General features: G+C 51.3%; 1 protein-coding gene across 1 annotated transcript in view; it reads right to left on the reverse strand.

The window, feature by feature from the left end:
* The window catches only part of CASTOR2 (cytosolic arginine sensor for mTORC1 subunit 2), a 58727-nt gene that overhangs the window by 16097 nt on the left and 26421 nt on the right, over positions 1–16209 (reverse strand). Inside the window, exon 2 of the mRNA XM_017543339.2 lies at positions 2394–2464. Within this exon, the coding sequence (XP_017398828.1) occupies positions 2394–2464 (71 nt within the window). The remainder of the gene's footprint in view (positions 1–2393; positions 2465–16209) is intronic.

The following is a 16209-nucleotide window of genomic DNA, read 5'->3' on the forward strand; positions in this document are numbered from 1 at the left end:
GGGTTTCACCATGTTGACCAGGATGGTCTCGATCTCTTGACCTCGTGATCCACCCGCCTCGGCCTCCCAAAGTGCTGGGATTACAGGCTTGAGCCACCGCGCCCGGCCTTAAAGATTAGTTTTAAGGCTACACGAGTAAACAAGTTATTTAGATAAACTCCTCTATATATTTTAGTTACTTGCTTTTTAAAATAACTAAATGTAAAGAGGATTTAGGCTATTTTTAGCTGAAACTTTTACGGAAACTATGTAAAAACTTTTCGGCCTCGTAAGCTTTGTGATTATTCTTTAAAGCTACCTTTAATATTTTTCCTTTAATACTTCTGCCACACCTTGAGTGAATCCTGGCATGTGAACTCATCAGGAGCTTCCTCTTTTGAGTTCCCAGAAAGAGCCACGCTGCAGAAGTTTCCCCAAGCTTCTTCTAACCCAAATAAAGTACAGGAGGGGAGTTAAGGAAATAGTCTAGAGCCAGGCACAGCAGTGCACACCTCTAACTCTCAGCTACTCCAGAGGCTGAGGTGGGAGGACTGCTTGAGCCTGGGAGTTTCAGGCCGACTATGATCACACCCGTACTCCAGCCTGGGCAAAGTAGCAAGCACCTGTTTCTTTAAAAAAAAAAAAAAAAGTCATTAAATTTAAGTGCTTCCCACGCCAGGTAGAAACCATTAAGGGAGGGACCTTTCTAGGCAGAGAAGCCCATGTGTTTACAGCCACATGGAGGAAGCTTCCCTGATCCCTCCTCCAGGCAAGCCATGTCCTCCTGTCTCTTTCCTCACACTCTAGTTCCCTGGAATTGCCAAGTGTGTCCCCAGTACTGGAAGCCATGGCTGCACACACATGGGGTTCTCTCTGCCTGGAAAGTGTCCCTTCCCTTAATGTTTTCCAACTCAAAGGGGACATTTAGTTTTTTTTTTTTTTTTTTTTTAGAAACAGGTTCTCAGGCCAGGTGTGGTGGCTCACACCTGTAATCCCAGCACTTTGGGAGGCTGAGGTGGAAGGATCACCTGAGGTTAGGAGTTCAAGACCAGCCTGGCCAACAGGGTAAAACCTAAAAAAAAAAAATACAAAAATTAGCTGGGTGTGGTGGCAGGTACCTGTAATCCCAGCTACTCAGAAGGTTGAGGGAGGAGAATGGTTTAAATCTGGGAGGTGGAGGCTGCAGTGAGCCGAGATTGCACCCTTGCACTCCACCTAGACAGGAGCAGGACTCTGTCTCCAAAAAAAAAAAAAATAAATATATACAAGGAGCAGGTTCTCATTATTTTGCCCAGGCTGCAGTGCAGTGACTATTCACAGGTGTGATCACAGCACACTACAGTCTCAAACTGCTGGGTTTAAGCAATCCTCCCCAGCCTCCCAAGCTGCTGGGAGTAGAGGTGTCCACCACCATGTCTGGCTTTTGAGTCTTTTAGCTGGGTTCGCTTTAAGTGCTGCCTTCTCTGGGAAGTCCTCTTAAATGTGCTCTTGCCAGCTAGGCACTTCTCTCAATCTGTCTCTCTCTCTCTATTTTTTTTTTTTTTTTTTTTAAAGAGATGGAGTCTTGCTCTGTGTTCCAGACTGGAAAGCAATGGTGAAATAACAGCTCACTGCAGTCTCCAACTTCTGGGCTCAAACGATCCTCCTGCCTCAGTCTCTCAAGTAGCTGGGACCACAGGAACATGCCATCATGTCCTGCTAATTTAAAATAATTTTTCAGCAGAGACAGGGTCTTACTAAGTCCAGCCTGGTCTTGAACTCCTGGGCTCAAGTGATCCTCCCACCTTAGCCTCCCAAAGTGTTGGGATTAAAGGTGTGACTCACTACGCCCAGGTGAGGATGTTTTAGAGCACTCTGCAGGCTTCCGTGAAACACGTTCCTTTTCATTCTGGGCTTATCTAATCCTCAGCTGGGTAACGTCATACCTACTGACCCTTTTACCTCAGGGGCCTTTCCCAGGGCAATATCAAGAGCAGGAGGGGAGGGGACCCTCCAGAATCCAGGGAGAGAAGGAAATACACTGCGGTTTTTCTTTTTTTGAGATGAAGTCTCACTCCATTGTCCAGGCTGGAGTGTGGTGGCACGAACTCAGCTCACTGCGACCTCTGCTTCTCAGGTTCAAGCAATTCTCTGCTTCAGCCTCCCAAGTAGCTAAGATTACAAGCACCTGCCACCACACTCAGCTGATTTTTTTTTTTTTTTTTTTAGTAGAGATGGGGGTTTCACCACCATCTTAGCCAGGTTGGTCTTGAACTCCTGACCTCATGATCCATCCGCCTCCGCCTCCCAAAGTGCTGGGATTACAGGTGTGAGCACTCTGCTATTTTTCTAGCTGACCAGTAGATGGGGTCAGAAATGAGGAGGTGACCAGCCAGTGTGGTCCAGCCGAGCCCCTAGGGAGAGTTAACACTTACCTAGGAATCCCTCCTCATCGACAATGATAGTGTAATCCTCTGGCGTCTCGGTCAGACTGAAGAACTTACACCTGGATGGACAGACAGACACGAAAGCTCTCATTAGTCCAAGTAGGTCCCCTGGGGCAGCCGCCCACCCGTGCCCCAGGGATGATGACTCAGTTTACCCAGAGCTCTAGCCCCAGGCTGCTGGGTGATCTTGGGTAAGTTCTTTGTCTTTTCCTTCATGTTCCCCTCCCCAGTCCTGACTCAGGAGAGCCACAGAGATGCTGACTGTCCCCACTGTAACCCTGTAATCTTTAGGGACCTTTGAGCCACTCAGCCCCTATGTCCAGGCCTGGGATCCCACTTTTTCGTGGAGGGAAGAAGTGGCCGAAGGGTGGCTCCAGTGCCAGTCGGGCAGAGAAGCCGTCTTTTTCACGGCCCCGCCACTGCAACTTCTAGGCGTCTGTCCCCATTTCCCCTCCCACTGTCCTGGCCTCAGCAACGCTGGAGCTCCCAGTCATCAAAATGCCTAATTCCCACCAGCTGACCGATGGCCCAGTCCTCAGTTTACATTCCATCCTTGAAGACAGAGTATGGCCATCCGTAACATTTTTGGGACATGGCTCTCTGCCCCAACTCATATCACCTCTGATATCACCACTCAGCCTGGGAGGGAGGGATGTTGCTCATTTCTCCCCAAAACAAGACCACCAATTTCCCAAGGACAGGGACCGGAACCCTGACCCTGTTGGTCTTGATCCTGGGCATCCCTTTGGTGCCCAGCTGTGTGTCCAGGCAGCCCTCAGGCGGGGTTTTGAGGCTTTTGTTCCCTGGGTGATGGGGGTCATCACCCCCTTAACGCCCATGTCCCTGTTCCCCATGTAGCCAGGACCACGCCCACTGCACTCTACAGGGTATCATAGGCAGAGATGGTAAGTCTGAGTGTGCACAGGCAGAGGCTTGCAGGAAACGGACCCCTGGCCACCTATCTGGTGTCCCGGCTCTCCAGGACAAAGCCAGGCATGGGCTCTGCACCCCCACCCATCGAGGGGAGCTGGGACAGAAAGAGGTCCATCAGTAACCCAGCTGTATTCGTCTGTTCACATGTTGCTAATAAACACATACCTAAAACTGGGTAATTTATAAAGGAAAGGGGGAGGTTTAGTGGACTCACAGTTCCACACGGCTGGGGAGGCCACACAAGCATGGCAGAAGGCAAAGAAGGAGCAAAGGCACGTCTTACACGGTGGCAGGCAAGAGGGTGTGTGCAGGGGAACTGCCCTTTTTATAACCATCAGATCTCGGGAGACTTATTCACTACCACAAGCACAGTGTGGGAAAAACCCACCCCATGATTCAATTATGTTCACGTGTCTCCACCCTTGACACATGGAGATTACTACAATTCAAGGTGAGATTTGAGTGGGAACACAGCCAAACCCTATCACCAGGCAAGAGGCAAAGATGCAACCGGAAGATCCTTCTGGAAAAGGGATCTTTGAGTGACAGTCTCCTCCCTGGCCTCCTCTCCTGTCAGCTGCCCTGCAGCCCCCTCATCTACAGAACCTCTTCAGCTCCTTTTTAAAATTTACTCCTGAAAATTTTTGCAAGGACATGGAGCCACTGGAACTCTCTTATGCTGCTGGTGGGGGTAGAAAATGGCCCGGCCCTTCAAACATCCATTTAGCAGTTTCTTTATTCTTTTTAGAGACAGGGTCTTGCCCTGTTGCCCAGGCTGGAGTGCCGTGATGCAACCGCGGCTCATGACGGCCTTGAACTCCTCAGTCTCCTGAGTAGGCTGGAACTACAGGCACGTACTTCCATACTACCACGTCCTGCTATTTTTTTTTTTTGAGACAGAGTCTCACTCTATTCCATAGGCTGGAGTGCGGTGGCATGATTTCGGCTCACTGCAACCTCTGCGTCCCAGGTTCAAGTGATCCTCCTGCCTCAGTCTCTCCAGCTTCTGGGATTACAGGCGGCCACCACCATGTCTGGCTAATTTTTGTATTTTTAGTAGAGACAAGGTTTCTCCATGTTGGCCAGGCTGGTCTTGAATTCCTAACCTCAGGTGATCTGCCCGCCTCCGCCTCTCAAAGTGCTGGGATTACAGGCATGAGCCACCGTGCCTGGACTGTCCAGCTAGTTTTTAAAACTGTTCGTAGAGATGAGGTCTTGCTATGTTGTCTAGGGCGGTCTTGAACGCTTGTCCTCCTTGGCTTCCCAAAGTGCTGAGATTACAGGCGTGAGCCACTGCACCCGGCCAGCAGCTTCCTGTGAAGTTCAGCACACACTGACCGTCCAGCCTCAGCTATCCTACTCCTGGGTATTCACCCAAGAGAAGTGAAAGCAGGTGCCCTCACAGAGACCTAGATGCCAATGCATATTGCCTTTGTTTGTAATTGCCCTAAATTGGAAACAACCCAAATGTCCTTCTTTCAATGGGAGAGAGGATAAAGTATGGCACATCCCCACGAGGAAGTACAGGTCAGCAACGAAAAGGAACAAACTACTGATTCATGCATTAACACGGACAGATCTCAAGGGCATCTACGGCCAAGCCCACAAGACTCCATACTGTATGATTCTATTCATATGACATTCTGGAAGAGGCCAAACTATACAGACGAATGATGGGCGGTTGCCAGGGGATGGGCAGACACTGACTGCAGAGGGGCATTGGGAAATTTTGAGGGGATGGGCCTCTTGATTGTAGCGGTGGTTACAAAATCATATGAATTCATATAAATTGCCAGGCGCGGTGGCTCACACCTGTAATCCCCCCACTTAGGGAGGCTGAAGTCGGTATATCGCCTGAGGTCAGGAGTTCGAGACAGCCCTGGTTAACATGGTGAAACCTCGTCTCTACAAAAAATGCAAAAATTAGCCGGGTGTGGCGGTGCACGCCTGTAATCCCAGCTACTTGAAAGGTTGAGGCAGAGAATCACTTGAACCTGGAGGGGGAGGTGGCATTGAGCTGAGATTGCGTCACTACACATCAGCCTGGGTGACAAGAGTGAGACTACGTCTCAAAAGAAAAAAAAATTCATATAAATTGAGGCTGAACATAGTGGCTCACACCTGTAATCCCAGCACTTTGGGAGGCTGAGGTGGGCGGATCACCTGAGGTCAGGAGTTTGAGATCAGCCTGGCCAACAAGGCGAAACCCTGGTCTCCACAAAAAAATGCAAAAATTAGTTGGGCGTGGCGGTGTGCGTCTGTAATCCCAGCTGCTTGGGAGGCTGAGGTAGAGAACCACTTGAACCTGGGAGGCACAGGTTGCAGTGAGCTGAGATCGCGCCACTGCACTCCAGCCTGGGTGTCAGGAGCAAAACTCCGTCCCAAAAAAAAGGAAAAAAAAAAAGAAAATAAAAATTCATATAAATTTAGGCTGGGCACGGTGGCGCACACCTCTAATGCCAGTACTTTGGGAGGCTGAGACAGAGGATCATCTGAAGTCACCAGTTTGAGGCCAGCCTGGCCAGCATGGCGAAACCCTGTTTCTACAAAAAAATGCAAAAATTAGCTGGGTGTGGCGGTGCTCGCCTGTAATCCCAGATACTAAGGAGGCTGAGGCAGGAGAATCTCTTGAACCCAGGAAGCGGAGGTTGCAGTTAGCTGAGATCGCGCCACTGCACTCCAACCTGGGTGCTTAAAGTAAGAATCCATCTCAACAAAACCCAAAAACCTTGCTTATAGCCACTACTGGAAAACAAAACAAAACAAAACACCGAAAACCTCACAAGATCATATAAATTTGTCAAAACCCAAGGAACTCGGCTAAAAAAGGGGTGAATTTTGCTGTACGTAAGTTATACTCGATAAACTTCAATTTAAAGAAAACGCCTGTCCTGTCCAGATGGCTCAGCCTTAATCCCAGCACTTTGGGAGGCCGAGGCAGGTGGATCACTTGAGGTCAGGAGTTTGAGACCAGCCTGGCCAACACAGTGAAACCCTGTCTCTACTAAAAAGATAAAAATTAGCCACTGATCCTGCCACTGCACTCCAGCCTGTGCAACAGAGCAACTCTGTCCGGGTCATCCATGAGGTGGCCTGTCCCCACCTCCGAAGGACGTAAGGCATTCTGCAACAACCTATGCTCATCAATTTCCCTCCGGCTCTTCGGTTTTCAAATGACGTCTCTGTCCCTGCTTGTCCCAAACCCAATTTGCAAGTATTGCCTGGATACATGAAATCTATAATTGCTTCGAGGACAACAGCAAATTATCACCACAGTAAGTGGCACTCACTGGTCAGGCCTGGCCTCTTCCTAGGGACCCCCACACGCTCAGAAAGAGCCCTGGACATCCCCGAGTCACCAGACTGCCATGAGCAGGTACTCCCTGGGTGGGGCGGGGCTGCCCAGCTGCCTGAGAGCCCTGGGGAAGCAAACAGACGCGGCCCTTGCTCCCGGCACCCTCGGCGGTGAGGGATGCTCCAGAAATAGACCACGCAAATTATTCCGGAGGGCATAAACACCAGCAGAAAGCAACAGCGGCCTGTGTGTAAATGGAGTATAAACATGTTGCTGAAGTGACCTGTCCCCAGGGGCTGAGCGATTCTGTGGCTCTGCCAGCTATGGGACATCTCAGAATGTACACCTTGGCACGGGCAGGCTTCGAGGAGGGCGGATCAGCCAGAGGCAGCTGCTGCCATCGCTCTGCTGGTCACCCTCAGGAGGCAGCCCTCAGACTCCTCTCCCTCCCCTTGACCCCATCTTTTTTTTTTCTTCTTTTTTGAGACAGGCTCTTGCTCTGCTGCCCAGGCTGGAGTGCAGCAGCGTGATCTCAGCTCACTGCACCCCTGACCTCCTGGGCTCAGGTAATCCTTGTAGCTCAACCTCCCAACCAACTAGCTTGGACTACAGGCGTGCGCCACCACGCCCACCCCGCCTTTTGTTATGTTTTGAGATGGATTCTTGCTCTGTCACCAGGCTGGAGTGCAGTGGTGCCATCTGGGCTCAGTGCAACCTCCGCCTCCCAGGTTCAAGCAATCCTTCTGCCTCAGCCTCCTGAGTAGCAGGGACTACAGGCGTGTGCCACCATGCCCAGCTAATTTTTTGTATTTTTAGTAGAGACGGGGTTTCACTATGTTGGCCAGGATGGTCTTGATCTCTTGACCTCGTGTCGTGATCCACCTACCTCGGTCTCCCAAAATGCTGGGATTACAGGTGTGAGCCACTGTGCCTGGCCCTGAACTGGGCCTTAAAGGGTGAGCACAAAGTCTTCGGCCAACAAAGTTGGGAGCCTACGCTGGGTAGTTGAAAGAACATTCAGGCTGGGCTCACGGAAACATCTCCTCTGGGGTAAACCTTTCCTGGCCGGGCGTGGTGGCTCATGCCTGTAAATCCCAGCACTTTGGGAGGCAGAGGTGGATGGATCACTTGAGGTTGGGAGTTTGAGACCAGTCTGGGCAACACAGTGAAACCCTGCCTCTAATAAAAATACAAAAAATAAAGAAACCCCTGCCCGATCAGCACCAGCCACTTCCTTTCCCTCATCTCCCATCATAGAGGTGGTACTCCTTTGACAGCCTACAGCCTCCTGCTATGTCTATGAGATAGCTTTCAGGCCACTGTGAATAGCTGGGCTGGTGGTACATCATAGCCCTGGGAGACAGTTCATCTCATAGTCTATGTGAAGTATGCCCCTGGAGTTGTGCAGTGCGCAAACCATGCAACTGAGCATGACGGTGCTGAGTGCTTCCCACAATCTATTACAAATCATACTTTAAGGGTTCACTTCTCTCAGCAGGCCACAGCTCTCAGAAGCAAGGACAGAGGGTTCTCTGTACGCATACCTAGTACCCGACACTGGCTGGGCATGGAAGTAACACTCAAGGATTGCTGAGCAAAGGGCTGGACTGTGGCCACACACTTGTCTTCAAGCCCAGAGAAGCCTTAATGAGGACGAACCCTTCCCGCCCTCATGTGGCATCACCTTGACTTACCCCTCCTCTGGGAGAAGCTAAGGTCTCCAGTTTTAATTCTCTCTCCTCCTTTTCTAATGAGTCATGGCTGGGTCCACACCCAGATGCCGGGCCCCCAGAGTTTGTGGCCTCTCTGTACTCTGTCTACAAAGAGCTGGAAAGAGGAGCAGAAGAAAGAAAGCACCAGTGTGGTGTGAAGTGCTGTGAAGAAGCTCCAGGCAGGAAGCCAGGTGCGGTGGCTCACACCTGTCATCTCAGCATTTCTGGATCGCTTGAGCCCAGAAGTTTGAGACCAGCCTGGGCAACATGGTAAGACCCCATCTCTATAAAAAAATTGAAAAATTGGCCGGACATGGTGGTGCACCCCTGTAGTCCCAGCTATTCAGGAGGCACAGGTGGGAGGATCACCTGAACCTGGGAGGTGGAGGTTGCAGTGAGCTGAGATAGCACCACTGCCCTCCAGCCTGGGTGACACAGTAAGAACCTGTGTTAAAAAATAAAATAAAAAAGACTTGAGGCTGGGCACGGTGGCTCACGCCTGTAATCCCAACACTTTTGGAGGTCAAGGCAGGTGGATCATGAGGTCAGGAGATCAAGACCATCCTGGCTAACATGGTGAAACTCCATCTTTACTAAAAATACAAAAATATTAGCTGGGTGTGGTGGTGACTGCCTGGAGTCCCAGCTATTTGGGAGGCTGAGGTTTGAACCCGGGAGGTTGAACCCGGGAGGCAGAGGTTTCAGTGAGCCCAGATCGCACCACTGCATTCCAGCCTGGATGACAGAGTGAGACTCTGTCCTAAAAAGAAAAAAAAAGACTCAGGCATGATTCCTGCAGGGTCACATTGCCCTGTGTCAGCCAGACTGCCAAGGTCACCTGCTAGCTTGCCTGGGAACAAGCTCAGACCTCTGGAATTAAGAGCCTAGCCTGCTGGGTGCGGTGGCTCATGCCTGTAATCCCAGCACTTTGGGAAGCTGAGGCAGGCAGCTCACCTGAGTTCGAGACCAGCCTGGCCAATACGGTGAAACCTCGTCTCTACTAAAAATACAAAAATCATCTGGGTGTGGTGGCATGGGCCTCTAGTCCCAGCTACTTAGGAGACTGAGCCAGAGAATCGCTTGAATCCAGGGGGCAGAGGTTGTGGTGAGCCGAGATCCTACCACTGCACTCCAGACTGAGTAACAGAGCAAGACTCTGTCTTCCAAAAAAAAAAAAAAAAGCCTGGCTGGAGGGGCTCTGAAACAAGCACAGAGCCTTCACTGCTCAAGTGACCCACTCACCCAAACCAGAGAGGCTCTGAAACAGGCCTCACGGCAGGCTTCCTGGACATTACGGGCGCCTGTTTACAAAACATTCTCGGGCCTGACTTAAAGCAGGTCCTTTCTCAGACTGCTTGTGAACACGGCACCAGCCTGGAAGGACAAGGGTGTTTCTTGCAAAGTGTGGCCTTCTGTCTGAAATGAGCGAGGTTTAGCCACATCTTCTGCAGCCCGTCCAAGTGAGGGAATGAAAGGATCAGGGCCTCACCTGCTTCCAGGGAACATCCACCCCTGCCCCTGCCAGCCAACTTCTGGCTGCCTCCTTGCTATGACAAATAGCATTCATTCATTCATTCCTTTGCAGACAGGGTCTTGCTCTGTCACCCAGGCTGGAGTCCAGTGGCACAATCATAGTTGACTGCAGCCTCCAACTCCTGGGCTCCAGAGATCCTCCCACCCCAGCCTCCTGAGTAGCTGGGACTATAAAGGCACATCACCACGCCCAGCTAATTTTTAAATTTTTGTGGAGACAGGGTCTCGTGATATTGTCCAGGCTGGTCTTGAATTCCTGGCCTCAAGCGATCCTCCCAAGCCTCTGCCTCCCAAAGTACTGGGATTACAGGTGTGAGTCACTGTGCCTGGCTGACAGAGGCCTTTTAAAACATGCAGCTAGCAATAAAAGTGTTTCGGGGTCACCGTTCATGGGGCTTTTCTTTCCAGAAGAAAACCAGGTGGAGGGCGTGTGCCAGGCTCTGTCCTGCTAACCAGCTGTGGTTTCTTCATCTGTTGCTCCTGGGTTTTCCATGGGTCTCCGTGTTATTTACATTCCATTTCTCCTGTCTTTAGCAACTAGAAGCTGCCCTTTCAAGTTTTACTTAGAAAAAAGCCCTTAATTGGTTCTGCAATTGGAAGGGCGATCCTGAACAGGAGTTCTTTTGCCTTAAGATAGAAAACGTGCTTGTGTGACGGGAGACGAGGAGAATCCAGTAAGACGGCGTGGGTGATGGCGCTTGTCGAATTCTGGGGCGATTACGGAGAGGCAGGGATGCCAAAGGGGACAGGCAGGGAAGAAGAGATCACAAAAGATTTGGGGAGAGCCCCAGACCCAGGCTGCCTCCCACGAGATCTCAGTTTTTGTAGACAAGAGCATACCTTCTGCTTGTCGGCTCTTGGTGCAAAATGATCACTGATTTTGGATCTCCCCATTTTTCACCGGGCCTATCACCTCCCCCTGGCGCCTTGGAGGTATCCATCTAAGTACTGAAATTAATCACTTCCATGTCTGTCCTTTTTTTTTTTAGCTGCAGTGTCGCTCTGTCACCTGGGCTGGAGTGCAGTGGCACAATCTCAGCTCACTGCAACTTCCACCTCCCAGGTTCAAGCGATTCTCCTGCCTCAGCCCCCCAGGGAGCTGGGATTACAGGCATGTGCCACCACGCCCAGCTAATTTTTATATATTTTTAATATATTTTTTGAGATGGAGTCTCACTGTATTGCCCAGGCTGGAGTGCAGTGTCGCGGTCTTGGCTCACTGCAACCTCCGTCTCCCAGGTTCAAGCAATTCTCCTGCCTCAGCCTCCTGAGTAGCTGGATTACAGGCGCCACCACCAAGCCAAGCTAATTTTTAAAAAGAATTTTTAGTAGAGATGGGGTTTCACCATGTTGGCCAGGGTCTTGAACTCCTGACCTCATGATCTGCCCGTCTCAGCCTCCTAAAGTGCTGAGATTACAGGCATGAGCCACTGTGCCCAGCCTAATTTTTGTATTTTTAGCAGGGACAGGGTTCTGCCATGTTGGCCAGGCTGGTCTTGAACTCCCGACATCAGGTGATCCGCCCGCCTTAGCCTTCCAAAGTGCTGGGATTACAGGCGTGAGCCACCGCGCCCGGCCCCAGTTCTGTCTTTGCGAGCAAGAGACAGGGCTGCACCTCTCTCCTCCAGCTCCCCCATGGCCAGCACAGGGCTTGGTACAAGCTCTATGATCAATGTGACCTGCATGAATGTGCCGTGGAATAATTTCCATCTCAGGGACGGGAAAACTGAAGCTTTGTTGGGTTAAAGCAGTTAGCTGCCTTGGGTCTGCCGTGCCGGGGCTGAGCTGCCACTACAGGCTGGGGGCTTCCTGAAGGCAGGTGGGACTTGTGTCAGTAAGCCCCATGACTCAGCCTTTCCATTCTGAGACATCCACCCTTTACAGATGTGTAACAGGAGACACGGACAAGAGGATCCGTGACAGCCTGTTCTCGGTAACAAAAACCTGGCCACAGCCCAGCCAGCCATCAGCAGGAGAGGACGTGAAGAATGACAGAATATCACCCAGCAGGCAAGAGGAACCATTCTCAGTGTTAAGCAGAGAGATAAGCAAGTTTCAGCAACGTCAGGGCACTGTGGGTGGAAACCAAGTCCCCAAACACGGTGTACGGCAGGGTACTCTTTTTACAGTTGTTATTTTTTTCATTAAGGCAGCTAAATAGTTTATTCTTTTTACAGAATTATATGAAGCTATGATTAAGAAAAAAACCCAAAACCAAAAAAAAACACCTGTCCAGGCAAGGTGGCTCATGCCTGTAATCCCAGCACTTTGGGAGGCAGAGGCAGGTGGATCACTTGAAGTCAGGAGTTCGAGACCAGCCTGGCCAACATGGTGAAACTCCATCTCTACTAAAAATACAGAAATTAGCCAGGTGTGCTGGTGCATGCCTGTAATCCCAGCTACTTGGAAGGCTGAGGCGCAAGAATTGCTTGAGCCCGGGCGTGTGAGGCTGCAGTGAGCTGAGACTGAGACACTGCACTCTGGCCTAGTGAGATTCTGTCTCTAGAAAAAAGAAAAGCAGCAATGCTTTGTAGTTGGTGGTCTGATCCTATGGTCTTGGGCATATTTACCTAGCTCCTGAGCCTGTCCCCCAAACCTCCAAGAGGGGCACATACCGTCTGCCTTCAGGAGCCAGGGTGGGGAATCGGCCTCCCTTTGCAGATAAAAATGCAGGGCACCAGCCAGGGCAACATACTGAGACCCTGTCTCTACAAAAAATAATCTTAAAAAAAAACATTAGCAGGCATTATAGCATGCACCTGTAGTCCCAGCTACGCAGGAGGCTGAGGAAGGAGGATGGCTTACGCCCAGGAGGTTGGGGCTGCAGTAATGAGCTGCAACTGCACCACTGCACTTCAGCCTCGGTGACAGTATAAGACCCTGTCTCAAAAAATAAAAAATAAAATTAAAAAAGCACCAGGCATGCTGTGTTTGGCTTTCTTTTTTGATACACAGTCTTCCTCTGTCGCCCTGGCTGGAGTGCAATGGTGCAATGTTGGCTCCCTGCAACCCTCCGCCTCTCGGGTTCAAGTGATTCTCCTGCCTCAGCCTCCCAAGCAGCTGGGACTACATGCGCCTGCCACCATGCCTGGCTAATTTTTGTATTTTTAGTAGCGATGGGGTTCCACCATGTTGGCCAGGCTGATCTCGAACTCCTGACCTCAGGAGATCTGCCCGCCTCGGCCTCTCAAAGTGCTGGGATTACAGCCGTGAGCCACTGCGCCTGGCCTGTGGTAGCTTTCATAAACAGCATCCATTTCTTTTTTTGGATAATGGCACATTTTCCCGGTCTTTTCCCAACATAACCGGAAGCTCATTCAACCTTATGTATTCCTTACACCACAGCTGAGAACGCACACGGAGACATACAACCTCTGACCTTTCTAAGCATGCAGACAGTTTGTGTCAACAAGCTGAAGACAACAATGGAAATATTTGACCCTAAAGCCATCTGCAGTCCTGCCCTGACAACTATGAATTGGGACGAAACGTTCCCTGGAGGCCTTGCTATTACAGGACTTTGGGGCCATGCTGGGGCATGGACTGGAGTTGTCCTGTCGCCTGGCAACTCTGGGAGTGGCCCTGGTTCCTGGTCACCCTCATCTTCTGCACCATCACCACTCCAACGCTACCGTGTACTGCTGGCCTGCGGGGCTGGGTGTTCCTGGGGGCCCCCTCGGCTGGCCCCTTCCTTAGATGACCCCTGCCAGAACCCATCCTCAGCAACGACCTCCAGCTCAGAAATCCCCCTCCCTGCCACCCAGGCCCATCCACCCCTTGCTGGGTCAACTTAACCCTCCCTCTCCCAGACCTCTCCCGCCTCTGCCCCTCTGCTATGCTCAGCACCCCAACACGCATCCCAGGTTTCCTAAGACACAGACCAAGTGGGGAGGGCACCCTTTCAGAAAGTCTCTGATCATCCGCCCATCTTTTTTTTGAGACAGGGTCTTGCTCTGTTGCCCAGGCTGGAGTGCAGTGGTGCAATCATAGCTCACTGCAGCTTCAGACTCCTGGGCTCAAGGGATCCTCCCAACTCAGCCTCCCAACTCTGCTGCGACTGTAAGTACAGACCACCAAGCCTGGCTCATTTTTTTTTTTTTTTTCATTTTTTTGTAGACACAGTGTCTCACCATGTGACTCAGGCTGGTCCAGAACTCCCTGCCTTGAGTCACCCTCCTGCCTCGGCCTCCCAAAGTGCTGGGGTTATATGCGTGAGCCTCTGTGCCCAGCCTGTCCGCCCATCTTATCCCTGCTCTCTGGCCTCAGGAAAACAGCACCCTGGCAAACGCCTTCCCCCTTTCGTGACTCTCCCAAGCACCTCCCTGAGCTGTCTGTTTCATACTTGGCTTCTCAGTCTTAGCAACAAACAGGATCAAGTTTCTTCCGTCCTAAAAAATCTTCCTTCATCCCCATCTCCTCCTGAGGCCACCTCCTTACCCCCACCCCTGCCACTGGGCAGGCTCCTCAAGCCCTCCAGGGCACCCCACTCGGTTCATCAGTGACCTCCCCCAGCCCAGCCCGACAGCCTCTTCACCTCATACCTTCCTGTCCTTGACCTGCTGCCTGGACCCACATGGTTGGCCAAAGCCTCCCTGGAATCTGCAACCTCCCACATGGTCTCCTCCGACATCTGACACTGACAGTCCTCTTTTGCTTCCTGCGGTGGCTGCTCTTCTTCTCCCCAGGGTAGGCAGCTCTCAAGGGATCCTCTCTCATTTCCTATTGCACCCTCTCCCCAGATTCCTTTTTTTTTTTTTTTTTTTTTTGAGACAGTCTTGCTCTGTCACCCAGGCTGCAGTGCAGTGACGTGATCTCCGCTCACTGCAACCTCCGCCTCCTGGGTTCAAGAGATTCTCCTGCTTCAGCCTCCCGAGTAGCTGGGATTATAGGCACCTACCACCATACCCAGCTAATTTTTAGTAGAGATGGGGTAGTTTTAGTAGAGACGTAGTGTCACTGTGTTGGCCAGGATGGTCTCGATCTCTTGACCTCATGATCTACCTGCCTCGGCCTCCCAAAGTGCTAGGATTACAGGCATGAGTCACTACACTCAGCCCCAAATTCCCACTTTTTTTGAGATGGAGTCTTGCTCTGTTGCCCAGGCTGGAGTGCAGTGGTGAGATCTTGAGTCACTGCAACCTCCACTTCCTGGGTTCAAGCGATTCTCCTGCCTTAGCCTCCTGAGTAGCTGGGATTACAGGCACCTGCCACCACACCTGGCTAAGTTTTGTATTTTTAGTAGAGATGGGGTTTCACCATCTTGGCCAGGCTGGTCTCAAACTCCTGACCTCAAGTGATTTGTCCCCCTCAGCCTCCCAAAATACTGGGATTACAGGCATGAACCACCACGCCTGGGTGGTTGATTCATTTTTCCCATCAACTCTCTGACATAGTTGTTGCTGCCCATTTCACAGATGAGGAATCTGAGGCTTGGAGAGGCTGAGCCACCACCCTACAGATGATCCGGGAAGCAGCTGCCCAACACCACCCCCTGCCAGAGTTGACATGTGCCCTCACCCTGATGGGGTGAAACAGAATTGCACAGCAGTCGCTGACTGTAAAAATCCATTGTTTCCCCCACCACCCCACCCTGGGCTTGGCCTGGAGCCAATCACCAGGGCAAAGCCGAGGCCCATGGTGCCCCCGCTCTGGGCCGAGAAGCTGAGTCATCTCCAAGAAGAACATTCCCATCTTCAATCGCTGCGGCTGCCTGTTGCGGGTAACTTGATCTGTTTACTCCGGGATTCCTAAGCCCACAGAGTGAGGCCCTCACAAGGGGCCTCTCCCCGGCATCCTGGGCAAGGAGCCCCAGCCCAGCCAGAGCCCTGTTCCAGCAACAGACCTGAAACCCCAAGGCAAAGGGGCAGGGAAGGTGCAGCAGGGGAGAGACACTCCCAGGTAACCTTTCCTGGCCAAACCTTTCTGAGATGTCACATTTATGAACCAGATAAAGTAGCAGAGAGAAGAGAATGACAAGCGTTTTTCTGTTTGTTTGTTTAATCTGTGGGATGGTTTACCACCAGTTCCCCATCAAATAGGAAAGGGAGGTGCCAGGCGTAGTGGCTCACATCTGTAATCCCAGCACTTTGGGAGGCTGAGATGGGTGGATCACTTGAGACCAGGAGTTCAAGACCAGCCTGGGCAACATGGTGAAACCCCATCTCTACTAAAAATACAAAAATTAGTCTGGCATAGTGGCACACACCTGTAATCCCAGCTACTTGGGAGGCTAAGGACAGAGAATCACTTGAACCCAGGAGGTGGAGGTTGCAGTGAGCTGAGATCACACCACTGCACTCCAGCCTGAGTAACACAGCGAGACTCAGTCACA

Source organism: Cebus imitator, unplaced genomic scaffold, assembly GCF_001604975.1.
Source record: "Cebus imitator isolate Cc_AM_T3 unplaced genomic scaffold, Cebus_imitator-1.0 Scaffold153, whole genome shotgun sequence".
Taxonomy (NCBI): domain Eukaryota; kingdom Metazoa; phylum Chordata; class Mammalia; order Primates; family Cebidae; genus Cebus; species Cebus imitator.